Source organism: Pollicipes pollicipes, unplaced genomic scaffold, assembly GCF_011947565.3.
Source record: "Pollicipes pollicipes isolate AB1234 unplaced genomic scaffold, Ppol_2.1 Scaffold_4219;HRSCAF=4965_pilon_pilon_pilon, whole genome shotgun sequence".
Classification (NCBI taxonomy): domain Eukaryota; kingdom Metazoa; phylum Arthropoda; class Thecostraca; order Pollicipedomorpha; family Pollicipedidae; genus Pollicipes; species Pollicipes pollicipes.
Genome location: NW_023596448.1, coordinates 9,611,450 through 9,638,814, shown reverse-complemented (window position 1 = coordinate 9,638,814; position 27,365 = coordinate 9,611,450). Strand labels below are relative to the sequence as shown.

General features: G+C 55.1%; 2 protein-coding genes across 5 annotated transcripts; both read left to right on the top strand.

Moving 5' to 3' along the window:
• The first annotated feature begins 962 nt into the window (after positions 1–962).
• LOC119095453 (ras-related C3 botulinum toxin substrate 1) lies at positions 963–11,656 on the top strand. Of its 3 annotated transcripts, none has more exons than XR_005093904.1 (6): positions 963–1,099; positions 4,172–4,243; positions 5,625–5,805; positions 6,769–6,903; positions 9,705–9,919; positions 11,318–11,454. XR_005093904.1 is itself a non-coding variant. In XM_037218281.1 (6 exons), exons 1-5 carry the CDS (start codon positions 1,065–1,067, stop codon positions 9,858–9,860), a joined length of 579 nt encoding a protein of 192 aa, XP_037074176.1. In that variant the 5' UTR covers positions 963–1,064; the 3' UTR covers positions 9,861–9,904; positions 11,318–11,434. The 3 variants fall into 3 exon arrangements, 2 of the variants coding, with proteins under 2 accessions (XP_037074176.1, XP_037074175.1); XM_037218281.1 differs by having other exon boundaries at positions 9,705–9,904; positions 11,318–11,434; XM_037218280.1 differs by lacking the exon at positions 9,705–9,919 and having other exon boundaries at positions 11,318–11,656.
• A 2,228-nt stretch (positions 11,657–13,884) lies between these two features.
• On the top strand, positions 13,885–26,315 carry CCT7 (chaperonin containing TCP1 subunit 7). 2 transcript variants are annotated; one of them, XM_037218343.1, is made up of 11 exons: positions 13,885–13,968; positions 16,197–16,247; positions 16,897–17,157; positions 17,692–17,850; positions 18,555–18,749; positions 19,241–19,405; positions 20,643–20,720; positions 22,404–22,612; positions 24,206–24,357; positions 24,919–25,107; positions 25,945–26,315. In XM_037218343.1, exons 2-11 carry the CDS (start codon positions 16,245–16,247, stop codon positions 26,163–26,165), a joined length of 1,632 nt encoding a protein of 543 aa, XP_037074238.1. In that variant the 5' UTR covers positions 13,885–13,968; positions 16,197–16,244; the 3' UTR covers positions 26,166–26,315. The 2 variants fall into 2 exon arrangements, with proteins under 2 accessions (XP_037074238.1, XP_037074239.1); XM_037218344.1 differs by lacking the exon at positions 13,885–13,968 and adding an exon at positions 14,189–14,213.
• Positions 26,316–27,365: the final 1,050 nt, after the last annotated feature.

Genomic DNA, 27,365 nt, shown 5'->3' with positions numbered 1-27,365 from the left:
CCCTTTGGGCCTCGTCGGATGCTTTCCTTGGTTGGCTCGGGGAACGTGCGAGCACAGGATCCCTGTTAGACACTTTGGGTCCTTTGCAAATACAAGGCTCCTGACCAGTGTAAATCACTGGCCCCGGCTTCAGAGCTAGTTGCGAAGTGGGCGCTCAGTCCCATGCCGACAAGGAGCCGACTGTGCGGTACTGGTGGTGCCTGACGGACACATAGGCCTGTATCGATTCAGGGTTTCCTCGATCGGCGCAAAGGGTCCTCTGACCGCTTATTTGAAGAACCGCCTTCGCAGGCCAGGACCCCCGTATACCACTACCACTAGCCCTTTATACCCTTAGACTCTCCAATCGCGCCCCTGATCGTCGGACCCGGCGGGCCCTCTAAGCTTTTCGGGCCCCCTCGAACACTGTCTCTGGCCGACTCAGGTTTCCTTGGCAACACAGGGCCTCTGTTAGGTGCTGTGGGGTCCTGAACAATGCAAATCGCTGGCTCCTGCTTTGTTCCTGTTTGGGAAATGGGTCATTATGCCCATTCCGGTGCAGAGCCGAATGAGCGTTACTGGTGGTGTTTGACCAAAATATAGGTCCTTATCGACTTAGTGGGCCCCTAGTCAGCACGCAAGTCCTTCTGGCTGGCATTGGAGTGCCTGGCCCTGCGGGCCGGGGCTGCCGCGTGGGACCTCGGACCGGCCTTTTTGGTTTTTCGGGTCTCAAATCGGGCCCCTAATCGCAGGTTCCGAGGGGCCCAAGGGCCCCTCAGACCCTAAGAGAGGGGCATGTGCCCCTGTTTCACCTCTTGCCTGTGCTACTGCAACTGAATAAATTTATTCGATATCTTGTAGTCCCCTAGCGATTTACATTGTATTAGCTATCGGCGATTTGGACAGAACAGTGGCAGCCAATTTATGACTACCATCCTAGTTCCGCGTATTCTCAGGCCTTGATGCCTACCCAGACGCGGCAATTCCGGCGTGCTGGTAGCCTGTTGGGCTGTGTGCTTGTGGTGCTGATATTTATAATTATTAGTGTCATTAGTTTGGTAATCTACAGCATTTAATCTGCGACAATGCAGGCGATCAAATGTGTAGTCGTCGGAGACGGGTAAGGCTTTTCACGAAGATTGATGATGGAATCGGCTGCCAAGGCGGGGTCGCGGCAATTGTGGTTGGGTGTGACTCAAATTGCCGTACTGTGTGTGAGTGGACTTCATGATATTTTTTGCCTAATCCTTTATTTAAAAGCCTTGGGAGCATTGACGGCATTACTTATATAATGCATGTCTTGGGCTCATTGCAGGAAATGGTACATAATCTGCACTGGTTTAAAAATTTAGGTAGCAGTTGAACACTTCCATTCAAACAATGACACAGTGCTTGCAAAACAGCAAAAATCTTGGCATTGTTCATTCATGAATGGCACTGAACAGCTGGGGCAGTTCACACCTGATATTCATGCTATTGAGACCACATTTAACACCCTGGAGTGTCCATCCAGGTGGTGCTATACCTGGATGCTATGACAAGTACTGTTAAAGTTAGCAGCATGAAGAAGGTAACATACCAGCATTCTGCATCATAGCTTTGATGCCGATCTCCACCACAAGGCTAATTGTTGTGAAACAGCTTCTGCATGTATCCATCTTTCAAGTGCAATATTGTATGCATTGAACTGTTATTAATTCTTGCAATTTTAAACCTGGGCAATGACATGAGACCAAAAATATCAGGGTGGCAGAATTTCTAGTGTGACTTGAAATAATGCAAATCAGGCCATGGGGGATACATGGAGAGAAGTTTATTTGTTGTGGAGCCATAATTTTCCTGGAGCAGACTAGTGTTGAAATGGGGGAGGGGCAGTGCTAGTTGACTAACATCACCTCTACAGATCATGCATTTCCTGGATTAGAATGTATTTGTGAGTAGGTAGTTCCATAAAATTATTTTAGTTAAGAGAGCTGGTTTGTGTGTGAAATCCTTTTTGCAACATAACACTTAAGTAAAAATATATAGCAATGATGCATGGATAATACATAATAATGAAAAGCATAAATAGTCTAGTCTTCTGCTAAAAGTAGCAGTAAAGCAATGCAATTATTTTCCTCACCAAGGCATGTTTGGAATGCAAGGCTGTAGTTTACAGGCTACATTGAGTATCTTCACGGGTGCTTTGTCAGTTCAAGTACCTTTGATAATCATCATTTTACCCTGCATTTGTAATCATGCCCTTGCAAATCATGCCTTATTGGTATAAACCTAAAATTTGTTTTTTCAAGTGTGATATCATTCTGTGAACACAGTACTTTTCTATGATTCTGATACCACAGATTTGTATATTTGCATATAATATGTATATATATATATTATCAACATCCCTTTATGTAACTTGTTATATGTAATGTTTGTTTTTTCTTGTAGTTTATTATACACCTCTTACAAGAAATAATTAATTTGAGATCCACATATTCGGAAGCATCATATGGAAGTAGGTAATTTGTTCAGTGAATGGCTGGGACAGTTGGAGGCCCTCATGGCAGAGAGTTTATTGCAGGATGATTTGATTTGATGGTGATTTGCTTGTTTTCCCAAGAATACATAGCAGATAAGCTCCTAGAACATAATACTCTAAACAGTTGGACCAAACTCAATGAGTTAGTCCTCAAATAGCTTAGTCAATATGACATGAATCTGTCCATCATTTGCATTCAAGACAAAGTTACCCCTTTCTGTGCAATAATAGTTTAGTGCATCTGCTTTCATGAAATCACCAAGTTTTATTTATGGTGTGATGTTGTAATGCTTGTTTTGCTGCTAAATGTGTGCAAAGTTAGTCAGGCTGAAGTGTGATGCTGTGGAATGTCACAAAGGGGGCATATGATATCACAAGTCAATGCCATACATTTTTGGTTGTGGCTTATCCCTCCTGATTTTGAGAGCTGGAAAAAATTTGCATTGTATCTTTATTGCTTTGTGTTGTTGTTTGACCTCTCCTGTTATTCTTTAGTCCTCAAAGCACATATCTGAATGTAGCAAGTCAACATTAACATGCACTTGGGTGGGGATGGGGTCAAATTGACCCTGCCCGAAGGTTTTTCCAGAATGGTTTCCCGGCGGTGCGGCTACGCAGCACCAAATTTTGCATAGCTGTAGACAGTTCAGTAGCAGATTGTTTGGCATAAAAAATTTAGATGTGCTTTGTGAGGTTGCTGACCTGTGGCAGGTCCAAATCAGGCCATGGTTTCAACAAAGGCAATTTCTTGGGAACCCTTCAATCTGATCCAACAACAGAGTGTTAGACAAAGCTACACATCTCTGAGATGCTTTTTTAGGCAACACAGCAGTTGAATGTGCAAGTTACATTGACCTAGGGTCAGGTATGAAGGCCACACCAAGGTCATAACAAGCCTGTTTTGTTGCTGTAGGGCCTACTGTATGGGATAGTTTCTGGTGCTCATTTCAAGTTTATCAATAGCAGGAACTGCATTATGCATCTTCCATGGATTTTGTAGTGGTCAGAATAGGTCACTGGCCTAAAATGACCCAGGTCAACATTTTGTTTCAGGAACATGCTGCCTAGCATAATCTTTGGTGCCTGGTAAAATGCGAAACTAAGAGCAATCTTGTATGATTTTGGTCTCCTTGACTTTCAAAAGATCAAACAAGGTCACTGATCCTGAATGAGAATGTGACCTTTTCCTTAGAAATGGTTAGCTAAGGTCTGGGGTACTTTGGAGACAAACCTGGAATTGACCTTGTTTGACCCTTTTTGACCCAAGGGTCATGACCTAGGAACCTGAAACCTTGACCCATGTGATTTCATGTACAGGTCAACACACCCTGTAAATTTGGTGTCTAGCTCTGTTAGTTCCCGAGATCTCAGGGGAGTTAAATTGACCCCCACCCAAGCGAAGGGTATCTAGCTGAGGTCCATACGCTGTCAGAACTGGCAGATTGCAAGAATATAGGGCTTAGCGTCACATATCATGGGATAGAAGCAACTACCATTGATGATGTATTATTCTGTTGTAGTAGTGGCTGTTGTCACATTGTTTTGAAAAGCAGAATGGCAGAAACCAAAATTAGCTTGGTTCTTTGTGTTGCACTGTGTCAGCATCTGTCAGAACTCAGCAGCACCATTGTATGTTTCTCCTCACTTAACTGTTGGTTCTCTTCACAGAGCTGTGGGTAAAACATGTCTGCTGATCAGCTACACAACAAATGCCTTCCCCGGGGAGTACATCCCCACAGTGTGAGTATGGGCTGTGACACCTGTTAGAGGTGGTTGATGGCTACACGCAGTTGTGGTATTGTTCAGCTAATGTAAGGTGAGGTGCCGAGTGAGTTGTTGAGTGGTGGGATGGTGGGTGATGCATATGGATGGGATGTTTGTGGTAGAGTTGTGTGGAGATTGCGTGTTGTAATACATGATATGGTTTTGTGACATTTACAAGATGTGCAATGTATGCGTTATCAATGGAGTGTATTCTCCATTTTGTTTGTGAGGAATGAAGCAGGTTTAATTGCCAGCAGTGTGCTTTAGTCACTGCAGTCAGCTGTTTAGAGCAGTTCGTCATGGAAGTATTGTCAGCCCTGGATCTGCCATTCATCATGACCCATCATTTTCCCATCTACCCAGTTGCACACTGTTATTGCAGCTGGTTATTTCCTGCCTGCTTTCCACTCAAAATGCTTGCACACTGGGAGGCCACAGCGTGCGGGGTCGGGCTGCGGGCTTGCCCCGCGCGGCAGCCGGCGGCACGCGGCGCCGGCGTGGCCCACCGCGCCTCGCCGGCTGCGCCGCACGGCGCGTAGCAGCGCCGGAAGTGGCGTGCTCTGCAGATTACCCCTCCCCCCGCCGGCGCCCCCGTCCGCCGGCAGACGGAAACAAAGCCCGTCGGGCCTCCACGGGCGGCGGCGGCTCTTTCGCGCTCGTGATGTCTGTTTGGTCGGCAAAATGTGGTCACGAACCCGTTGGAAGGGCGTCTTAGTCCGGGTTGTTAGGACTGACGCAGGCACAAGGAGGATACTCTGAACAGCAGCGGGCGGGATTTAAATGTTTGTTCTCTCGATTCCAGCGCTATGTTCGCGTGTGGTGTGATTTACGTGCCGTCTGTCAGATATGCTTTGCTTCTTTTTTGTCATATGGATGAAAAGATGAAAATGTTTATGGTCAAAGCCTTGCAAATCCCCCGTGCGCGCGACATTTACATCCTCGGACTCTAGCGTGTGATCTTCGAAGATACCTCAAAACTGCGAAAGCGGCGCGTCGGCAAGGAAAAAGCGAACACAGCACCGTCGGTACATCGCTCAGTATTCCTGGTAGTGGTACCGTTTTAAAGTATTTGTTGTTTTTCGACGGTCGTGACATGACCAATTACATGATACAGCATGTATATGGCACGATAGCCTGTGGCGTCGACTTCCAGGAAGGATTTTTTTTACCCAAGTGTTATTCACTTCCTCGGGACGGGACGGATGACGCCGGCATTCTCGCCTGAAAAAACGGTATTCCCTCCTCCAGCCTGGTTCCAAACTCTCCTTCCGCTGTGGCACAAAAAGAGAAGGCGTCCTCGGGCGCGCCGGTGCGCGGCCTACGGACTCGTCTGACGGTGGCGCCGCTCTGTTGGCAGGTTCGACAACTACTCTGCGAACGTCATGGTGGACGGCAAGCCGATCAACCTGGGCCTATGGGACACGGCCGGTCAGGAGGACTACGACCGGCTGCGACCGCTCAGCTACCCGCAGACGGACGTCTTCCTCATCTGCTTCTCCCTCGTCAACCCGGCCTCGTTCGAGAACGTGCGGGCTAAGGTACGGCAGACGCTGGCGGGCAGGGGGAGTGGGCTGAGTCAGAAGACGCATCGCCGCGGAGGAAGCCCACCACGCCTGGTTGTGGGAAGGTTGCGGCGGATCTGGTGCTCGACGTTTAGGAGTGTGTTGATGTTGTGTTCAGCCGCAAATTAGGTGTGATGTTGTGATGTTGTGTTGAACCGCAATATGCGTCCCTTCCATCAGCATGTCTCCCTGGCATTGAGATTGGTGCGCTTTGTAACTTGCTGGTGGTGAATTATGACTCGTTGGCGACGTAAGTAAGTTATTGATGTAACCTACTCTTTATTAATTATATTTTTCTGGAATCGCTGCGGCCCCGATGGTGATGAATGCACCCCTGGCCAGTATGGCTCTCTGTCAGTGCGCGTGCCACGCGGTATCCCCAGCTGTTTGTCAGCGTATGCGCTCGTGACCTTGGCACCCGTGTGACTGGCCGCGTGGGGCGGCCCGCTGACGACCTGGTCAGGCCGCTGGAGCCGCCTAACGGTACCTGGAGCGGCGGACGCTCTGTGGCGGGATCATAGCCACACCGGATATGCAGAGTGTGCCTCCAGTGAGGGATAGCGCAGCCGCCGCTCGCAGCAGCCGAGGCGTCCGGCCGGCTGGACGTGCCGTCTGAGGTCGTGTGTGAGATTGGAGTGCTGACGGTGTTTGACCTTGGACCGGACTGGCGGCGGTGTCTGACCCCAGACCGGGGTGAGGTGGTGTCTGACCCCGGACCGGAGTGGCGGTGGTGTCTGACCCCGGACCTGAGTGGCAATGGTGTCTGACCCCGGACCGGAGCGGCGGAGGTGTCTGACCTCGGATCGGAGTGTCGGCGGTGTCTGACCCCGGACTGGACTGGCGGCGGTGTCTGACCCCGGACCGGACTGGCGGCGGTGAACGCCGTCTCCGTCTCTGTGTGCCGTCGGGCCGCGTCTGACCCGCACCTCCTCTCGGCAGTGGTACCCGGAGGTGCGCCACCACTGCCCCAACACGCCCATCATCCTGGTGGGCACCAAGCTGGACCTGCGGGAGGACAAGGACACCATCGAGAAGCTCAAGGAGAAGAAGCTGGCGCCCATCACGTACCCGCAGGTGGGGCGCCGGGGCTCGTCGACAATGGCTGCGGTCCGGGCGGCGCCGGGCCGGGTGGCGGCGCCGGCTGACACGCGCGCCGCCTCCCTCGGACTCGGCGCTGCGGCCGGTCGAGCGGGGTCGCCGGGCGGGAGAGCTCGCTCCGGCGGGCGCAGACGCGCTGGAGGCCAGGCCTCCTCGCGATGGGCGCCATAGTGACCCATGCTGTCGGCCCGCCCTATCATCCAAATCATCACCTGGTCGTGCGGTGTTGGTCGCTTAAGCCCAGGACACCGTGCTGTTTCGCCCAACAAACATTTTGGGGATTTCGCGTGCGAACCTTCCCTTTTTAATCGGTTTTCGGGTTGTTCCTCTTAGTAAAGCAGCGCTGCGGTGATATGATCACGATTTTCTTGTCGATCGGGAGCACCCACGATAAGCTAGGCGGTGCGCTCAGCGGAATCGCAGCCATGTGTTTGAACCGGATCCCTACCTGGCAGGGCATTCCATATGACTGTGCATAACCCACGCAGCGCATACTCGCCCGAAGCACATGTATGGGACCGCAGGCCATCCGATCTGGAAAGATGGTTCCAGGTGCGCTCTGTTTTGTCCTGTCGCAACATGCGCGACATCTCTCATGATTGCAATAGCTATCGACATCAACAACGCGCCTAGATGGCGCCCGAGCGGGCCGGGTGTTGCTGTTTCCGCGGATGGTGTGTGGTGGTGGCGGCATGCCCCCCCCCCCCCCCCCCGGTGCTGCTCGGGCGCCGACAGAGCCTGCGGGCGGCCGCCGGTGCCCCAGCGAGCGCGGTCCAGGCACGTGTGCACGATCCAGGCCCAGTACAGTGGGCCCGAGGTCCGCCCGGTGCCGGTCGTCAGCGCCGTATGGCCGTGCGCCCTGGCGCCCAGACCGCCGGCGGCGCCCGCAGGTCGTCCGTGACGCATGACGCCCCCCCCCCCCCCCGCTCCCGCCCACCCACCGGGCGGCTCGCCGTGACGCCGCGGGCTGTCCGGGAGGGTGGAGGGCGGGTGTTGACCCGGGCCGCGGCGGCCTCGGCTGGCGTGCTGGGAGTGTGACATGGCGGCGGAGACGTGCCGGGTTTTCGACATGGAGGCGGGACACGCGCTGTGCTTTAGGAAAAGTTCCCGCGGCGGCCGCCGCCTGGCGGCAGAGGGCTGTACTGGACTGCCGTCGCGCAGGTTATTTATATACATTGGCCGCGTTAAGAGGCGGCGGCTCGCTCACTGTTTGCTTGCGAGGCATGAGCACTGAGCTCACTCGGGAGCACAGGGCCGGGCCTCGCTGTACGTTTCACTCCCGCACCGCAGCCGTGCGTGTCCAGAGCTTTTCACTCGCTGCATTTCGATGTGGTGGAACGGAACGTTCAGAACTGATCATCAATGTCTGACTGATGACTGAACTGATTATGCCTGACTGAGGATAGGAACGACAAAGTTCAAAATGCCAGAATGGGTCATAAGAGTGGAAAACCAAATGTCAAGAATACCAGCAGGTAACAAAGGTCTGCGCTGTTATGTGAGGTACGCCCATTCTGTCTATATATGGTCAATGCCCGGACTGGGCTTCAGTAGTCGAAGGGTAGCCCCCGTGGGGGAGGGGTCGAGTCCCGGCTGCGCCATGAGCCCTGACCGCCCTTACGGCCACGCCACCCGCCGCCGCTGTATTGCGGGGTTTGCGGCTACGCGCCCTATTTTTCCTTGAAACAGAAATAAAAACCCAACTTGAGCTTGCATCGATCGTTAACTAAAAGGATACCTTATTATTTGCGCTGGGACGTTGTTTGGACTGCTGTAGCAGCGGACGGGTCCGCTTATGTCTGGTGGGCTGGAGGGGACGCTATTGTTGGCTCCGGAGCGACGGAGACGTCGTGCCAGATGGGGTAGTTGCCCTCCCCTCCGCCAGTAGGGGAAGGGCTAAAGAGTAAACAATCGGGCATTGGAGACCCTTTTACACACCAAAAGAACCTTTTTCTGGACGATGAGGCCACCTTTATGAATCAGGTAGTCTGTGCTCTAGAAAAGTAGACCAAATTCGTGTTTGGAAGGTTGCTTTGCTGATTTGGAAGGCCCCTGTCATGAGCCAGGACTGTCCTCTTTCGGGTTAATAGGCATCCTCTGTATTCAGTGGGCCCTTTTCTGGGACAGGATGCTCCTTTTATGTATCAGGTGGTCACATTACCGGACCAAGATGACTTTTTTTAAATAAAGAGATTTGAGATTTGCATATCATAAAGAGAGAATCCTGTTCTGGAGAATCCTGGGATACAATGTATGTAACGATTCGATAAGGAGGTACATACCTTTTTTGGTGGCGCCTTCTTGGATATGACATCGCGCAGGAGGGCCCATTTTATTCAGAAGTCCCCCGGAAAATCTGCCCCCCCCCCCCCCCCACACTCAAAATCGGTGGTACTGTCCATAGTCCCATATGCGTAATGTGTTCGTAATATTCACGGCTAGTATCGATTTTACTGTCAATTATAATCGCCCGGGAGTAAAAATGTTTAGTTCGCGTGGACATATTTATAAGCAATCACTCAGCAATCCTCTATCCCATACGTGATATTTTTCATCTGTGGTTGCGGCAGTGGCGTTTCTTTGTAATTTTTATGTTTCCCACTTCATCCTTGCCGTATCTGTGGCTGCAAATCAACATTTTTAAACGACCTCTGGTTAGAATGCTTTCTTAGCAATAGCGCTCTGCCAACCGGTCCTAACCCGCCTATATCCTGCCTCCCCCCCCCCCCCCCTACGCGCCCACTTGCACCTATTCCACGGGAACGGGCGTGCCGCAGGGTCTGACCATGGCCAAGGAAGTGCGCGCCTCCAAGTACCTCGAGTGCTCGGCGCTCACACAGAAGGGCTTGAAGAACGTGTTCGACGAGGCGATCCGCGCCGTCCTGTTCCCACTGCCGCTGAAGCGAAAACGCCGCGCCTGCTGCTTACTATAGACGGCGCCGCGGTAGCCGGCCGGACGACCTAGGTGGCGCCACGGGTACTGGCGGAAATGGTTTGTGCGTTCGCGTGTGTTGAAGCATGGATAGCCTGCGGCATACGTGACCCAATATTTTGATTTGGTATTGGTTTCATTGCGTTTCGTTTCCCGCCGCCGGAAGATGTTCGGACTAGATGTGTTTGGCTTTGTAGCCACCCTGTGAACTAAACGTTTTGGCACTTCACCTCTCCCGGAACACCGCAGCGCATGCCCACTTACACGCAAGCGCATGCGCGGACTTTCTGACCGATGTTGTATCTGTATTATCATAGCTCTCCCGCGTGCTATGTCGCAGGCTCACAACTATTTCATTGGCAAGCATTCTTTCATCTGTTCGTACTTTGCTTGATTGTGCTTATGTGCAGTATAGATCTCAATCCATTTGTCAACGATGTGTTGTATTTTGATGGGGGAAGGTGTCATAATGGAAATCATTAGTAACGTCATGTTTGCACCAGTGAAACGTCATTATCTGTGCCACGTTATTTACATTTCAATGGTTTAGCTATGCATTTCCAGTTGTGGTATTCATCAGCGTTGTGCCAGTAGGTGGCATGAGTTTTATCATGTTTCGGTTCACCATTTTTAATTGTCACTGAAATTTGTTTCGTCTCTTACGTCGTTTCATGGTTCAACACTAAGCTTAATTGTTCAGTAAGCATGCAATGTTCTGGGTGTCCACACCAATAAAATGTAAGCTCATAGTAAGTAGCTCAACCTTATCTGCGGTTGCTCGTTGCGTTTATCGTGTATCATAGATTGCAGGTCGTTGGTCGTGCTCCACTCTGCCATGCATCCATTATATGAGCCAGTTGGGTTCCTGAACAGTATCCATCTTCTGTTGACACTGGCCTGCTATTCGTATCAACAAGTAAGTAATCGGTAAACTAACTTAGTGAACACCACACTCCTGCCTTCAACGCAGGTAGCAGTTGAAGTGTTGGATGTTTTCATTGACAGCATGTCTGGATTAGACGTGTCATTGCTCCATGGATGCCACTTAGATGGCCGGTGTTGTGAGTGCTCCGTGCTCCCTGCTCCCTGGTCGACGCAATTGACGACGACGCCGTTCCCCGTGGCGCAGTCCACTATGATGCCCGTGCCCGCAGTTGCACTGGCTGAGCTCCAGCGCGTGTGTACCTTTTCTCCGCCTGGGCCGCACATCCACGACATCTGGCGCGGTGTGGGGCCCATATGTTACCGTCCGTTTGCAGCCAGTCGTAGGCGGCTGTTAGTGAACCCTGTCGGACTGTTGTGCTTTCAAGCCTCGTTGCTGATCATTCGCCCATTCATAGAACGCTTTGGTTGTTCTCGCGACGTGGCCATGGGCCGGTGCCGGCCGCGTGCCGGGACCACCGCCCGCCCCAGCCTGTGACCTAGCATGGCTATGACCTGGCTGACCGTCTCCGGCAGGGCTCGGCCATGGTTAAGGAGATAGGCGCTGTCAAGTACCTCGAGTGCTCGGCCCTCACGCAGAAGGGCCTGAAGAACGTGTTCGACGAGGCCATCCGCGCCGTGCTCTGTCCGCAGCCGCACCAGAAGAAGAAGAGGAAAGCCTGCCGCCTGCTCTGATTGGCCGGCCGCCGCCGCCGCCCGCCGCACCGACCAATGGGCGCGCCCGGCCGGCGCCGGCCGGCGCCGCGTCTTTTGTACGTGTTTGTTACGCGGTTGGAGGTTTATCGGCGTCGCGGAGAGGCGAGCGGGCCCGGCCGGCCCGGCGGTGTGTAGCCTAGACTGGAGCGGCGGCGCTGGGGCGCTGCCGGGGCGCGCACGGCCCCGGGCCGGGCCGGCGCGCGGCGGCGCGGCGTCAGCTGACCGGCTGCTCGGGGCGGCGCCGGCGTGCCGACGGCCGCTCGGTGGCGCGGCGCCGCGCGGCCGCCACCTGGGCGCGCCGGCGTGAGCGGGTCTGCGTGTGAGCGTGTGCGTGTGTGCTTGTCTGCGAACTGCTCTTGATGTGTTGTGGCCGCGCGCGAGGCTGCTGACTGCACAAAGCCGGCCGGTCGACCGCTGGGCCCGGCAGGCCGCCGCTGTGACGTCACCACTGAGGCACAGACCGGCTGGCGCCCGTGTTCAGACGGGCCGGTCTCTATTGGACGCCCCGGGGATGGTTGTACGCGCGCGCCGTCGTCATGCTGCTAATCCGGCTAACAATACTTTTAACGGTGTCCGTATGGATTTTTGCGGTGTTGGAGACCTTGCTGCGCCGATGCATTCGCGCTTCTGTAGCACGGGTGATATCGGCCATGTAGAGCTTGGCTTACAACTGACTTGGACGACTTTTCTGGTGTTCGAATGCCTGGATAAACTACTTTGATTCTATTCGGCCGCCATTTTTCAGTAAGCAATGTAAGGGTTTTAACGTGCGTAATTCGTATAAGGATAATGAGGATGATTCACAATGTGCTATGTCAATTTGTACCAATAAACTATATAATCGCGTGCTTTTGTGTGCACCAAGATGATGTAATAGCTACATTGGGCACGTATTCTGCATGGGCAGCACGGTCTGGAAGCACCTCAGATATGCGGTGTAACGTAAAGCGAACGGATGACGGTATATCATGAGGTGAATATCAGGATGCAGTGTGCATTTGATGCTTAAGTCATATACACGGAAGGTGATTCCTACCGAAATGTGTGTGCTGCTGGTTGCCATAGACCTGCAAGATCAGCAAAAACTACTGAAGATGGTACTGACCTGTTGTGACCACTAAATCGACAATTTTGATAAAAACGAAGGATATCGGAACGGCCAAAAACTCGCAATAAAAGCTACAAATAAAAGCTAAAAAACGTACGATTGAACCAGGGAAGTAGTTTCCTATTCAATTTGTGGCGAGGAGAAGACGATTCATCCCGCCCTCCCACCATCTCGACTTTGAGAGACCGATTCTGGGGGGGGGGGGGGGGGGAAGTCGTATGTTAACGGTTGTTCTGGGGCGGAGGGTGAGTTTTTTTCTGCGTTGAGCCCCCCCCCCCCCCGCCCCCACACTCATTTTTCGAAACCACGACCCACGAAGGACATGATCTTTGTGGGTAAAATTTAGTGAGCTATATTCAATCAAATTTGCAGTTTTCCAGAAGGTTCCCATGTTCAGTTCCTGGCAAATGAACAACGTGATCATCTGCCTGCAAAGCGGCTGCACAATGCGACATTCACGACCACATACAGAAAACAACACGGCTAACTTGAGCTATGCTTGGAAAGCGATACACATTTGTTCATCGACAGTGCAGTCGATTGATCGGAGGTGGCTCGAAGTTAGGCTTGACGTCGTCCATAAATAACGTTACGCAGGATGGACGTTTTTGGTGGACCCTTGTGGGAGCGTACCAAGGGACGGACAGGCATTGTATGGCTCAGCGGCGTGTTCGGCGCTCAACGGCACTCACGTGCGCTTGAAAATCAAATTCAAAGGAATTAAAACATTAATTCCAGGTGTTGTTAGCCTCCTTTCATGCTAAGCAGCACGCCAGTACGTTGTTTCACGTACCTTACTCAATTTGGGGCCAAATGAACGGTGCTTCTTGGAAGGCTTTGCGTAAGACAGCATAACAAAGGGAGGAGGATTTCACCCAGCGCAACCAATGCGTAAACAAGGATGGTAAAGGGTTAAAAGTTTGTCACGAAATTTATGTATGCCTGCAATTTTGAGCGGAATATTTGACTTGCGAGGAATTAGTGCTTCGGATGGGATAGCTCGGGCTATCATCCATGTTTGGTGTGGCAGTATATGCGAATACCTGCACCATAAAGTGCGCTTTGATAAATGTGTGTGTGTGTGTGTGTGTGTGTGCGTGCGTGCGTGCGTGCTCACGTGCGTGTGGGTTCGTATTAGTATGTGTCTCCTTCATGAGATTTATGCCCGACAACGCATAAGACTCCAAACAATTTTCATCGTTGAATTTAGTTACTGTAACTCTCAATTAAATGTCGTACACACGCTGTATTTGTAGACATGTAACAGCACTGCCGCATCGCGTGCCGCGTGATCGCGGAACGTGCGAGAACAAAGTTACCGCCCTGCCGCGCCTTCGAGGGTTCCGTCGCGCGTGGTGTGCAGGTGGGTTTCTCTGGGTCGATATCGAAGTGTTCATTGAACTGAACTGCTGCTGACAATGTGTCTTGGCATCCTCTGTGTTAATAGTCTAGAACGTGAACCGGGTAGCGTATTGCTTTCAATGTCGATCGGCTATTACCATAGGCAGGCGTTGGACGGGGTCCGTATATGGCAAAACACAGCCACTTTCAGAGACTGCTGAGCGTTAACCCCATGGCGACTCGTGGAAAGAATTACCTTCAAAATAAGTACGGGAACCGTTACTTTCTGTCATACTCCTACGCCAACTGCTACCACGCTGAAGGGAGCCTGTCCGGTTTTGCCGGTGCTACAGGGACTCGTCAGATAGATGTTGATCACTTGTGCTCTATGTATAAAGCTCATTTTGTTGCTTGAGGCCTGCATACTTAGGTGCAATTGAGGCCTGCATATAGGCATATTGAGGCCTGCATACTTAGCTTTGTGGGTGTACTGTGGAGAATCATCAGTCTTTGTTTGAACAAACACCTCAGGAATGTAATTTCCTTTTTAGTTGGGTAGTTGGGTCAGGTGGATGGGCTGGTAAATGTGTTTCAGGCTTACACAATATTTTGTGGCACTCTTAATTTGATCTTTAATTTGGTGGTGGATGTCAGGCTTCAGGAGGGTTGTGTGAGTAGTCACATCCCAGGCAGGGCAGTTGAATAAGGCAGCATTAAAGAACATTATGCAGTTCAGATGTACTGTGGATTTGGCCTCTGGCCTGTCCCTACCATGACAAGTTGGGATGCCCTCATTTTTGTGTGCACAATGGCATAATTGCCAGGTCTGCTTAGTCGCTGCTCAACACTTGCCACTAGGTGCCATGAACTGCCCACAAATAATGTGAACTACCCCATTTGAAGTTTTCTGGCCCCAATATTTCTAACCTGTGTCAGAATTTTCAAATCAGCCCTAAAATTTGTAGAAGTTGCCCTGAACATCAATGTTTGCTTTAACCCTGCCCTAATGAGACCTTTGTCTAAACCTGCCATGTTTTGCAGACTGGCTGTGTAGTCCCCACCCCTCCCGACTCATGTTTCACTATGTTCAGGGCACATATTTTGCAGAAGCACCCTGACCCAGCCAAAGATGACTGCTATCATGCTTTGCAATAGCCGTTTCCAATAATTAAGTTGGGAATTGGCAGGATTGACAATGTGGAACTTTGTGGATGGAATGTTTGTACCAGTGTTTATGTTAGCTGGCTTTGTTAGATATGTGCATAGATATTAGTATTATTACTACAAATTTACATTGGCCTGATTGCCTTAAATGACCTGGCTTTCCTGCTTTATCAGCCGTGATGCAGGCATTGTGCAGCTTTTGTGCAGTCCAGTTTGTGCAGCTGGTACTGAAGATTAGCTGCACATATTTGTTAAGATCACCATTGTTCTTTTATGTCACATTTTAAGAATTGTATGAGGAAGCAGAATTTGTAGTCAGATAAACATATTGTCAAGTTTCCTTTGCAGAAATTGTTACTGGACTGTAAAAAGTGTATGCTATTTGGAACATCCTGGCAACCATGTCAGCACAGCACATATCAGTGCTGTATAAATCTGAGAGCTCTGAGTTTGGTGCCAGATTGCCCCCAGTTTAAGCACATATAACCCAATTTTCAGAGGGATCACTTTGCTGCTTTCATAATTTAATTGGAAACCACCAGCCATTCCTTTTAAAATCAGCTTCATTTGAAAGTTTTACCCAATTTACCTTTCCTGAGTAAGTCCCAGCCATTCTGAGGGTTGATTGCATCAGCATCATGTTGTTCGGCATCATAGATAATTTTTGCAAAAATTAGCAGTTGCCTGCCTATTTTCCTTTTGGGGGGGGGGGGCATTTCCCACTGTTATAGGAATTATTTGTTTGCATAACACTACTGGTGCAACATTTTTGTCTCAACTTTGGCCCAGTGAGAGATGGGTGTCACCCATTTGCAGTATTCCAGTTGCTTCGGGCATGCTCCAGCTGAGTGACTGGGCTCTTGAAGGACAGTTTTTTGTTTGCCAGAGCCGCATATAATTAGTTTTGTTGTAGGCCAAAGCCTTTGACTCTGGTGTCAGGTTTTTGATCATGTTTGACCACCAGGTGGCCAATCATCAGTAGACTGTCTGCCTTTCAAGCAAATTGTTTGCCATCCTTGCTGCAAAGATAAGGAATGGGATTCAAGTGTTTTCATGTTTGGTTCATGATGTGTTACCTCATTTCAGATCTCAAGAAGCTGTTCCGCAGAAGAAAAGGCACACCAAAAATCCACAATGGTATGTTTGTTCTATGTGTAGAAAGTTGCATACTCAGACATGGCTTGTTTTGAAACATTTTTGTATTGCAGTGCTCAATGTATTAAATGTAGAAACCAAAATTGTCTAATTATGTACAATTTTGAGCCAGCTTGACTTTTTAGTGATGCCACTCAATGGCATTGTTTGCCATCCTTGCTGCAAAGTGCATCAAGTGCACCATGTTGCAGTATTGATTTGGTGCAAACAATTTGATTGCATGGATTTCTGGGTCTCAGAGCTCATGTTAGGTAGTGCTTGTCATATGAACCCTGACCCCACCATCTGGTTTGGAAATTTCAGTTAAGTAGCATAATTTTTTTGGCAAAATTTAAATGTGCAGCTTTGCTTGAAACATGCCCTCTGACCTCATCCCATTTTAGCAGCCACTGCCACCAGTTGTCAGCTATCCCAGCCAGGGACAAATAGCAAGCATCAAAGCGCATCAGTTGGGCTGGTTGGGCAGCAGATGCTCTATCAGGCTGAGCTACATAAGCAGACAATGTTACTTTAAGTTAAATGTTATGTGGTAAAGTATGTACAGATTGTGATGTGTTTGCACTCAGGGAGAGGTAATGCACTAGGGTAGCTTACCTTATTGCTCATCATTTGCTCCCATGGCATTGTGCAGCAGCCCCAGATCATCCTGCTGAAGGAAGGCACAGACACAAGCCAGGGCAAGCCCCAGCTCATCTCCAACATCAATGCCTGCTGCGCCGTGGTGGACGCCGTGCGCACCACCCTCGGGCCCCGCGGCATGGACAAGCTGATCGTCACCGAGAACGGCAAGGCCACCATCTCCAACGACGGCGCCACCATCATGAAGCTGCTGAACGTGGTGCACCCGGCCGCCAAGACGCTGGTCGACATCGCCAGGAGTCAGGACGCTGAGGTGCGCTCACGGGTCGCCAGTCAGTGCTGATGTGACTGCTGTGTGGCAGGTGCTGGAGTCTCACAGTAGTCTTGTACTGGAATGCTGTGTGTGGCCACCCCTATGGGTACCACAAGATTGGGCAATGCAGAAATCATCTGCAAGTTGGAATATTTTGTGGTGGACTCTTAAAAGTGTCGTCATGTAACTCATAAAGGATACTATTTTTTCTAATTCGATGGTTTTGTCTTGCATTCGGAATTATTCAAAAGTAAATGTTTCCAAACCGAGTTACCGCACGGCCGACTGCGTGACGCCTTTGGGAGTCTTGTCAACCTTGCGACTCCCGACGACGGCTGAGGAATGGGGAACCGCGCCGCCCCCTCCCACGTGTCCGTGAGGGTGCCGCGCTGCCCCCGTCCACGTGTCCGGGAGGGAGCTGCGCCGCCCCCTCCCACGTGTCCCTGAGGGTGCCGCGCCGCCGCCGTCGCGGGCGGTCTGGCCACCATCCGAGCCCGTCGACGCGTCTGACGTATGTCCGCCGGCGGCCGGCAGGTGGGTGACGGCACGACCAGCGTGGTGCTGCTGGCCGGCGAGCTCCTCAAGCAGGTCAAGCCGTACGTGGAGGAGGGCGTCCACCCGCAGGTCATCATCAGGGCCGTCCGCAAGGGCACCATGATGATGATCAAGCGCATCAACGAGGTCGCCGTCAAGGTGAGCGCTCAGGCCGTGGCGTTGGGAGGGCTCCTGGGATGGCTTATGACATGGTGGCTATGACGTGTTATGCTATTGTGTGACTATATTTTAAGCTGTATTGTCTGGTGTGGGTATATCTGGTTTTGTGTTAGTTATGTTATGTTGCATTCAATGCGAGAACAGGAAGGCACTCGTGATTCAACATCTGTGCATTGAGAAGGCTCCTTTCGGTGATGTTAGATGTAAGTATGAGTACATTTACGAATTACTGCTGTTGTAGAATATGTCGCGTCCGTGTGCCAGTATTCGGCCACTTGGGTGGCAGGGATGTCAACATTTTTTCATGTTATACATCCTGTTTGGGGCTCACTGCCTGCTGGCCTTCCCATCGCTCAAAATCAGCCAATCAGCATCAAAGAAATTGCAACAGATTGGTACCAACTTATTGGGGGCTGCAGGGGAGCTAGGATTATTACAACATAAGTTCAATTTACATCCTGCACACCCTATTCGATTAATTTTGGAACTGAGTTACGTTCTAACGGGCTGTCTACCTGAAGCAAAATATGGCTCCTGTAATCGCTCAAGTGGCGTGGTCTCCGAGTCATGAGCCGAGTCACTGGCCTCGGCCTTATTGCGAGCATGATGCTACCTCCCCGACCTGACCCGATGACCAGAAGGTACCTGAGCAGACCTGACCTTGCCTGACCTGACGCGGGCAGGTGTCGGGCAGCAGCGGCGACGCCGAGAAGTACGACCTGCTGCGCAAGTGCGCGGGCACCGCGCTCATGTCAAAGCTGATCCACCAGCAGAAGGACTTCTTCTCCAAGATGGCCGTGGACGCCGTGCTGTCGCTGGACGAGCTGCTGCCGCTCAACATGATCGGCATCAAGCAAGTGCAGGGCGGCGCATTAGAGGTGAGTGGTGGAGGGAGGGGATGAGTGACCTCCGCTGGTCAGCGGGGCGACGGAGGTGAGTGGTGGAGGGAGGAGAGGGGTGACCTCCGCTGGTCAGCAGGGCGACGGAGGTGAGTGGTGGAGGGAGGGGAGGGGTGACCTCCGCCGGCCAGCGGGGCGACGGAGGGGACCGTCGCCGGCGATGGTGATGCCCGGCCGGCTGGCTCCAGGGCAGAGGAGAGCCTATCAGAGCACTGAGTGCACAGGAGAGGGTGGATAATTGTATTTGGGGTGAGAGGGAGACAATCTGATGTTCTGACGTATGGATTGGTGATACAGCCGGTGTCTGTGGCATTGCTGGCGACTGGTAAAAACACGCGTGTCGAGTCGGTTGTGTTGCCTCGCGGTACCTGTCCCAGTGAGCGTGGTCGCCGGGCGACCCCCCCCCCCCCCCCATGCCGTGACCTGCCGCCGTGTCCGTCACCATCGGCGCCCGCCGCGGACGCCGCCAGGACTCGGAGCTGGTGGCCGGCGTGGCGTTCAAGAAGACCTTCTCGTACGCCGGCTTCGAGATGCAGCCCAAGTCGTACCGGCAGCCGAAGATCGCGCTGCTGCAGATCGAGCTGGAGCTGAAGGCCGAGCGTGACAACGCCGAGGTTCGACTCGACAACGTGGAGGTCAGTGGCCAGCCAGGTCAGGTGCGGTGTGGGCGGCGGCGGCGGAGGCGCAGGTGTGCCGAACGCGGCTCGGTCGCGCACTGGCGGTGGAGATGCAGCCGGGAAGACACCGGGTTCGGTGGGGTGTCACGGAGGAGACGGCGCGGTGGGTTAGGGTGTGGCGTGTGTGGCGTGGAATGGTTATTTGTGGCTGGTGTGTGGGATGGGATGGGCTGTTTGTGGCTGGTGTACAGGGTGTGGTGGGCTGTTTGTGGCTGGTGTGTGGGGTGGGGTGGGCTGTTTGTGGCTGGTGTGTGGGATGGGATGGGTGTTTGTGGCTGGTATACGAGGTGGGATGGGGTGTTTGTGGCGATGGAGCGTCGCCAGGTTGTCTTGGCATTTGAGTGATATTGAAGCTATATGCGGTAGATTGGACTGTAATGGTACTAAGGTCTAGCAGACAGGTGCCGGTTAGTGTTCCCTCTGTCGCTGCTACTGAGGCCGTTTGTGGCGGCCGTGCGGACCTCCGTAACGGCGGCGAGGACCGTTGATGAATGACAGTCGCTGAGCAGCGGCCGCGGCGGTGAACATCACCCGCTCCGCTGTGTTGTTTCCGGTGCTGTTTGACTCAGCACGCGGTTCGTTGGGCTTGACGCGGAGACGCGCCGATGCTGTACGCGACGTGTCTCTGACCGTGGGAGATGAAGGTGGCGACGAGCGGTCTCATTGTGATGATCCCCCATGCATGATGAAGTTGATCAAAGCCGACGCAGTGCCGGCGGCGTGCCTGCCGGCGCGTGGCCACTGTGCGTGACTCCAGTACACTGTATGGGATCGTATCACTTGGGACACAAAATACGTGTGGTTGCTGACTGTAGGCTGGCCCGTCCGATGCCGTGTCATGGCTGACTGTAGGTTGGTCCGTCCAATGTTGTGTGATGGTTAACTGTAGGCTGTGGTCCGTCCGATGCCGTGTGATGGTTAGCTGTTGGCTGGTCTGCCCGATGCCGTGTGATGGCTAACTGTAGGCTGTGGTCCGTCCGATGCCGTGTGATGGTTAACTGTAGGCTGTGGTCCGTTCGATGCCGTGTGGTGGTTAACTGTAAGCCGTGGTCCGTCCGATGCCGTGTGATGGTTAACTGTGGGCTGGTCTGCTCGATGCCGTGCGATGACTGACTGTAAGCTGGCCCGTCCGATGCCGTGTGATAGCTGACTGTAGGCTTGCCCGCCCTGCTGACGGCGAGCCCCCGGCCGACAGGAGTACCAGCGGGTGGTGGACGCCGAGTGGGACATCTTGTACGACAAGCTGGACCGCATCCACAAGTCGGGCGCCAAGGTGAGCAACGGCCGGGCCCGAACGGTACCGGCCGGGAGTGGCGGCGCGCCCGCGAACGGACGGATCGCGTTCGATTCTCGTCACGGGCAGTTTTTTTCTTATACTACTGGCAGCGTGCGATGGCGCCTATGAACACCGCGTTGGAGCGGTCCATCGGATTCAGTTGCAACAAAGATAGTTATTCCAGCTCTGGCCGAGAATTCAATCACGCAGGTGGGCGCAGAGCGGTGTTAATAGTTTGCGCGCCATACAATCCAACTTACCGTGATCATAATACACACGAGCCAGCCCTGTGCTGTTGTTGATGCCATTGTCTTCAACCAACGCCGTCCTGGAGTTTTGTCGATGCCAACCGGCTGTTTCCAATGTATGCTGGTGCTGAGTGGTGCTCGGGTCTTGAAACGCTGCCATCTGACGCTCTGGTGACTGGTGACAGTCGCGATCCGCCTTGCGGGGATGCCGTGATTGACCTCACAGTGATCTGAAACGTCCTCTCGCCACGGCAGGTGGTGCTGACCCGTCCTCCCGCTACGGCAGGTGGTCCGTCCTCTCGCTACGGCAGGTGGTGCTGACACGTCCTCCCTCCATGGCAGGAGGTGCTGACACGTCCTCCCTCCACGGCAGGAGGTGCTGACACGTCCTCCCTCCACGGCAGGAGGTGCTGACACGTCCTCCCTCCACTGCACGTGGTGCTGACCCGTCCTCCCGCTACGGCAGGTGGTCCGTCTCTCGCACGGCAGTGGTGCTGACACTTCCTCCCTCCATGGCAGGAGTGGCTTTACCTCTCCCCCCAGGCAGGAGGTGCTGACACGTCCTCCCATCCAGAGCACGTGTTGCTGACCGTCCTCTCTCCACTGCATGAGGTGCGGACTCCTCTCTCCACGGCAGGTGGTAATGACAACACGGGTCCTCCCTCCACGCGGTGGTAGCTGACACGTCCTACGGCAGGTGGGCTGGGTCGTCCTCCCGCCATGGCGGGAGGTGCTGACCCGTTCTCTCCACGGCAGTGGTGTTGACCCGTCCTCCCTCCACGGCAGGTGGCTGACCCGTCCTCTTTCCACGGCAGGAGGTGCTGATACGTCTTTCCTTCCACGGCAGGTGGTGCTGACCCGTCCTCTCTCCATGGCAGGTGGTTTGACCCGTCCTCCCCTACGTCAGGTGGGGCTGACCCGTCCTCCCGCTACGGCAGGTGGTGCTGACCCGTCCTCCCGCTACGGCAGGTGGTGCTGACCCGTCCTCCCCCTACGGCAGTGGTGCTGACCCGTCCTCTCGCTACGGCGGTGGGGCTGGGTCGTCCTCCCGCCATGGCGGGAGGTGCTGACCCGTTCTCTCCACGGCAGGTGGTGTTGACCCCGTCTTCCCTCCATGGCAGGAGGTGCTGACCCGTCCTCCCTCCACGGCAGGAGGTGCTGACACGTCCTCCCTCCACGGCACGTGGTGCTGACCCGTCCTCTCTCCACGGCAGGTGGTGTTGACCCGTTCCTCTAGCTACGTCAGGTGGGGCTGACCCGTCCTCTCTCCACGGCAGGAGGTGCTGACACGTCCTCTCTCCACGGCAGGTGGTACTGACACGTCCTCCCTCCACGGCAGGTGGTGCTGACACGTCCTCCCTCCACGGCACGTGGTACTGACCCGTCCTCTCGCTACGGCAGGTGGTGCTGACCCGTCCTCCCTCCACGGCAGGTGGTGCTTTCCCGGCTGCCGATCGGAGACGTGGCGACACAGTACTTTGCGGACCGCGACATGTTCTGCGCCGGCCGCGTGCCCGAGGATGACCTGAAGCGTACAATGAAGGCGTGCGGCGGCAGCATCGTCACCACAGCCCACGACCTGGGCCCGACCACGCTCGGCCAGTGCGGCGTGTTCGAGGAGAGGCAGGTCGGCGGAGAGAGGTGGGTGGTCGAGGAGAGGCAGGTCGGCGGAGAGAGGTGGGTGTTCCAAGGAGTGGCAGGTCGGTGAAGGGAGGTGGGTGGTCGAGGAGAGGCAGGTCGGCGGAGAGAGGTGGGTGGTCGAGGAGAGGCAGGTCGGCGGAGAGAGATGGGTGGTCGAGGAGAGGCAGGTCGGCGGAGAGAGGTAGGTGGTCGAGGAGAGGCAGGTCGGGCGGAGAGAGGTGGGTGATCGAGGAGAGGCAGGTCGGCGGAGAAGGTGGGTGATCGAGGAGAGGCAGGTCGGCGGAGAGAGTGGGTGGTCGAGGAGAGGCAGGTCGGCGGAGAGAGGGGTGGGTGATCGAGGAGAGGCAGGTCGGCGGAGAGAGGTGGGTGGTCGAGGAGAGGCAGGTCGGCGGAGAGAGGTGGGTGATCGAGGAGAGGCAGGTCGGCGGAGAGAGGTGGGTGGTCGAGGGAGAGGCAGGTCGGCGGAGAGAGGTGGGTGATCGAGAGAGGCAGGTCGGCGGAGAGAGGTGGGTGTTCCAAGGAGAGCAGGTCGGCGGAGAGAGGTGGGTGGTCGAGAGAGGCAGGTCGGTGAAGAGAGGTGGGTGGTCGAGGAGAGGCAGGTCGGCGGAGAGAGGTGGTGATCGAGGAGAGGCAGGTCGGCGGAGAGAGGTGGGTGGTTCGAGGAGAGGCAGGTCGGCGAGAGAGGTGGTGGTCGAGGAGAGGCAGGTCGGCGGAGAGAGGTGGGTGGCGAGAGAGGCAGGTCGGCGGAGAGAGGTGGGTGGTCGAGGAGAGGCAGGTCGGCGGAGAGAGGTGGGTGGTCGAGGAGAGCAGTCGGCGGAGAGGTGGGTGGTCGAGAGAGGCAGGTCGGCGGAGAGAGGTGGGTGTTCCAAGGAGTGGCAGGTCGGTGAAGGGAGGTGGGTGGTCGAGGAGAGGCAGGTCGGCGGAGAGAGGTGGGTGTTCCAAGGAGTGGCAGGTCGGTGAAGGGAGGTGGGTGGTCGCGGCGGACATGTCGCGCTCTGTCCTGACGTGACAGGAGCTCAGACGGCGTGCGGCGGCAGCATCGTCACCACGACCCAGGCTCGACCATGCTCGGAGGGTCCGGATCCCGATAGGGATTCGGATTCTCTCGGATGCGGTCATCGAAAAGGCCAGTATTATCTGAATCCAAAAACGGGTAGCAAGGTGCGAGGTGGCAGTGCTCTTCATAACGAGTAGATGCTGTATGCATTCTGCATTGGCCTGTGGGAGGCGGCGGCTGTCTCTTGTCCACACCCGCCCGTGGTACGTTGTGCGTGACTGGCTGGGCTACTGAACTGGACTGGGAGCGGACAGATGACGCCGAGCCAAGTACACGCTGCCTCAGTCGGAGGCTGGTCTGGTGTGATACGGCTGCAGGGGTCCAGGTGCGGGGACGGGGGGACTGCAGGGAGCTGACCGCACTCAGGGCAATCTGGCCCGGTCCGAGCGATGTCGCTGACGCGGTGCCCCGCGGCAGACCGCCCGCGGCAGCACGTTCCCGCGTGTCTGGTGGCCCCGTGGTCACGCCCTCACTGCGGCCGTGCGCCGCGTGGCCCGTGGCTGGCGGGCCCGCAGTGACACCGGCGGCCCCGCCAGGTACAACTTCTTCAGCGAGTGCCCGCTGGCCAAGACGTGCACCCTGATCCTGCGCGGGGGCTCGGAGCAGTTCCTGGAGGAGACGGAGCGCTCGCTCCACGACGCCATCATGATCGTGCGCCGCGCCATCAAGAACGACAGCGTCGTGGCCGGTGGGTCGGCGGGGAGGGAGGAGGGGTTGGGGGGGGGGGGATAACTGGGAGATCTCCGGACCCATGGAGGGGTGCGGTTCCCACCCCCAGAGAACGCTGTCTCACGTGCTAGTGATGAATGCAGCTAATGTAATGTCTTGACAACGGATGCCGGCCGATCACTGTCCGTGCTGGAAGTTTGTGCCGCTTATACGAGCGCGCAGCATGATCATCTGATGCAAACAACAGAAAACATGGAGCAGCTGGCTGATGCTTGCGCGTGGCAGCCACACGCTCCCGTCGCAACCGCGCCCCAGTCGGCATACTCTGTGCAGCGCCGTGCTGCATATGGTCCTTTGGTTCGTGCAGCTCGATGGGAATGGTTCGGCGCGACTCCGTTGTTTGCAATGTTCATTCTGAGCCATTCTGTCGCCGATCACTCTGACTCAGTCTGCAATTCCACAATCGAGGCATGGGACCGCGCCGCGACACATGCTCGCGGTCACACGTGCCGCGAACCGGCGGTCGCAGCGGACGGGACCGTGGCGCGTGTGGTGATGGCGGCGGCGGCCGTGCCGACAGGCGGCGGTGCGATCGAGATGGAGCTGTCGCGGCACCTGCGCCAGCACGCGCGCACCGTGGCCGGCAAGGAACAGCTGCTGATGGACTGCCTAGCGCGTGCGCTGGAGATCATCCCGCGTCAGCTGTGCGACAACGCCGGCTTTGACTCTACCAACATTCTCAACAAGCTGCGCCACACGCACGCCCAGGGTAGGCACCGGCGCAGCCGGCCTGGACGGGGGGGGGGGATTCTTGGTTTTGGTGGGCTTGAATGACAGTTCCGAAGAGGAACATGATATGGGGACTGTTCTTGTGATAGCCGGGTTCGTCTGGTTTGTTCCTTGGCTAGGAAAGGCTGGCGATGGTTGCGATGCTGCGGTCGCACGCGATCGACTGATGTCGGCCGGCGTGGCGGTGCGCGCTGCGCGACACGACACGTGGCCCAGCGACACGTGACGGTGTTGGCCGCTGCTTGTCGTCGGAACTCCCGAACGCGGCGACAGCGTCTGGCGGAGCGGCCTGGGGCCCGTCCTCTGAGCCCAGGCCCGGGCGTCGGTGGTGGCGGCAGGGCGTGAGCTCCGCTTTGCAGAGCACCCCGGTGTTCGGCCGGCCGGCAGCGTCTCCCAGAGGACCCTACCCGTCAGCCCCGCCGCGGGCGTGAGAGGTGGCGCCACATGCGCCCCGCTCTGCAGCTCGCTCCGACGCGGTGTGCCTCATTTCGGAAAGAGGCGCGGCACGCTTGTGGCCGGCGGGTCGGGACGACCTTGGCTTGAGGCACGCGGGCTCCGTTCCCAGCGAATGCCAGCAAACCCGCTGCACCTCCTGCGCTGATCAGGGGATCCGCGGCGCGCGGAGTCCTGTGGCCCTCTCCTGGAGCGTCTGTTGCCGCATTGGTCGGATGTGTAGTTGTTGATTATAATCACGCCGTCAGAAATCGCCAGAGACTATACGAAGCGGTCCGCTGCGTGCGCGACAAATCGTCGTCTTATGTGTCGACAAGCGACCTGACCGACCTGACCTGACCTGACCCTTCTGGCCATCCGACAGAGGGCGGCATGTGGTTTGGCGTGGACATCCAGAACGAGGACGTGGCCGACAACCTGGCCGCGTGCGTCTGGGAGCCGGCCGTCGTGCGCGTGAACGCGCTGACGGCGGCCAGCGAGGCCGCCTGCCTCGTGCTGTCCGTCGACAACACCATCAAGAACCCTCGCTCGGGCGGCGAGGGCGGCGGCCCGCCGGCCGGCCGCGGCCGCGGCCGCCCCATGTGATGAGACGCCCGCGCGCCCCGGGCCCCGGCGGGGCTGCACTCATTGGCCGTGCCCGGCCCTCGTTCCACTGACCTGCCTCCGTTCGGTTTCGTCACCATTTAGTTGCAAGCGCCGTTCGCTGTCCGAGTGAAGAATATAGTACTAATACGAGGTCGTGTTTCGGGGAGGTGAAAGAGGGAGGAGAAGTGGGCAGTCACTTGCCGGTGTGGATGCGTCGCCCGCAGCGGAGCGTAACGCGCGGTCTTGGTGTCCCGAGCTCATCTGGGGAATGTAAAATAGCCATTTCGCATGTAAATCTTGTCTCGTAAGTTCGGTTTCAGCTTCAGTATTTGGTCGCCTACGGACTGCACATCGCATGAGACGATACTGACCAGGCTGCGAGAAGAAGGTACGGCGCGGAAGGTGACGGCGCGATGTTGTTTCTCCGCTGTAGCAGCAGGCCCGGACGTCCGCCATGAGATAATGTTAGCGCATGCGTTGTGAAAAGTTACAGAATGTTACTTCATTTCCGGGATTTCGTCAGGAGCGATCTTACCGTGGCAAAACGGTGGGAGAACACTGGCTTGGGAAGTTGATGACGGATGTGAATGTAAGGGCGGTGGACAGCGAGTGGGGGGCGTGTGGGCACCAGCCGTCCGGGGCAAGGCATCACTATTCCGAGACCGTTGCACGAATCGCGGCCGCTAACGAGGGCCGTTCCGTGCAGCTGTTTGTTGCACGTGACTCACGGCATGCGACCGGCCGCAAATCAGTGGAAGCGCTTTGTGAGCTCTTTCCCTGACGCTTCGCGGGGTCGGCCCGGCACATGCCCGGTTTCTGTTTATTCACCATGGGGATGACTCACGCTTCATGGGGTTTGCTGCACGCTAAACGCTTCGTTAGGTGCGTCCGCAGACTGTGGTCTGGTCTGGACGTTGCCGAGACGGCATCTAGCAGACTGCACAGTAGCGGGGGTGAAGCACGGTTCGTCCCACTTGCAGAATCGGTTGCACCGGCCGGTAGATTTGGCTGTGCAGTCGCATCGTGGCCTGCTTTGGTTGGCGTTGCTTGTGCTGACATGATTCGTGTTCGGTTTGTTTGTTCACCCGTCTGGTGCCAGCATCGGAAAGGAGAGTCAAGTTTGAAACTAGATAAGCATTCGGCTCCGATGTGATTTTCATGGCGCGCTTCGTAGCACAAGCGGGGCACCGTATGACTGTA

Coding starts and splice junctions, on each gene's coding strand:
- LOC119095453 (XM_037218280.1), top strand. CDS start 1,065: ATGCAGGCGATCAAATGTGTAGTCGTCGGAGACGG. Junction 4,244..5,624: donor GGGGAGTACATCCCCACAGT/GTGAGTATGGGC, acceptor CTCTGTTGGCAG/GTTCGACAACTACTCTGCGA. Junction 6,904..11,317: donor CGCCCATCACGTACCCGCAG/GTGGGGCGCCGG, acceptor CGTCTCCGGCAG/GGCTCGGCCATGGTTAAGGA.
- CCT7 (XM_037218343.1), top strand. Junction 19,406..20,642: donor TTCGACTCGACAACGTGGAG/GTCAGTGGCCAG, acceptor CCCGGCCGACAG/GAGTACCAGCGGGTGGTGGA. Junction 25,108..25,944: donor GCGCCACACGCACGCCCAGG/GTAGGCACCGGC, acceptor GCCATCCGACAG/AGGGCGGCATGTGGTTTGGC.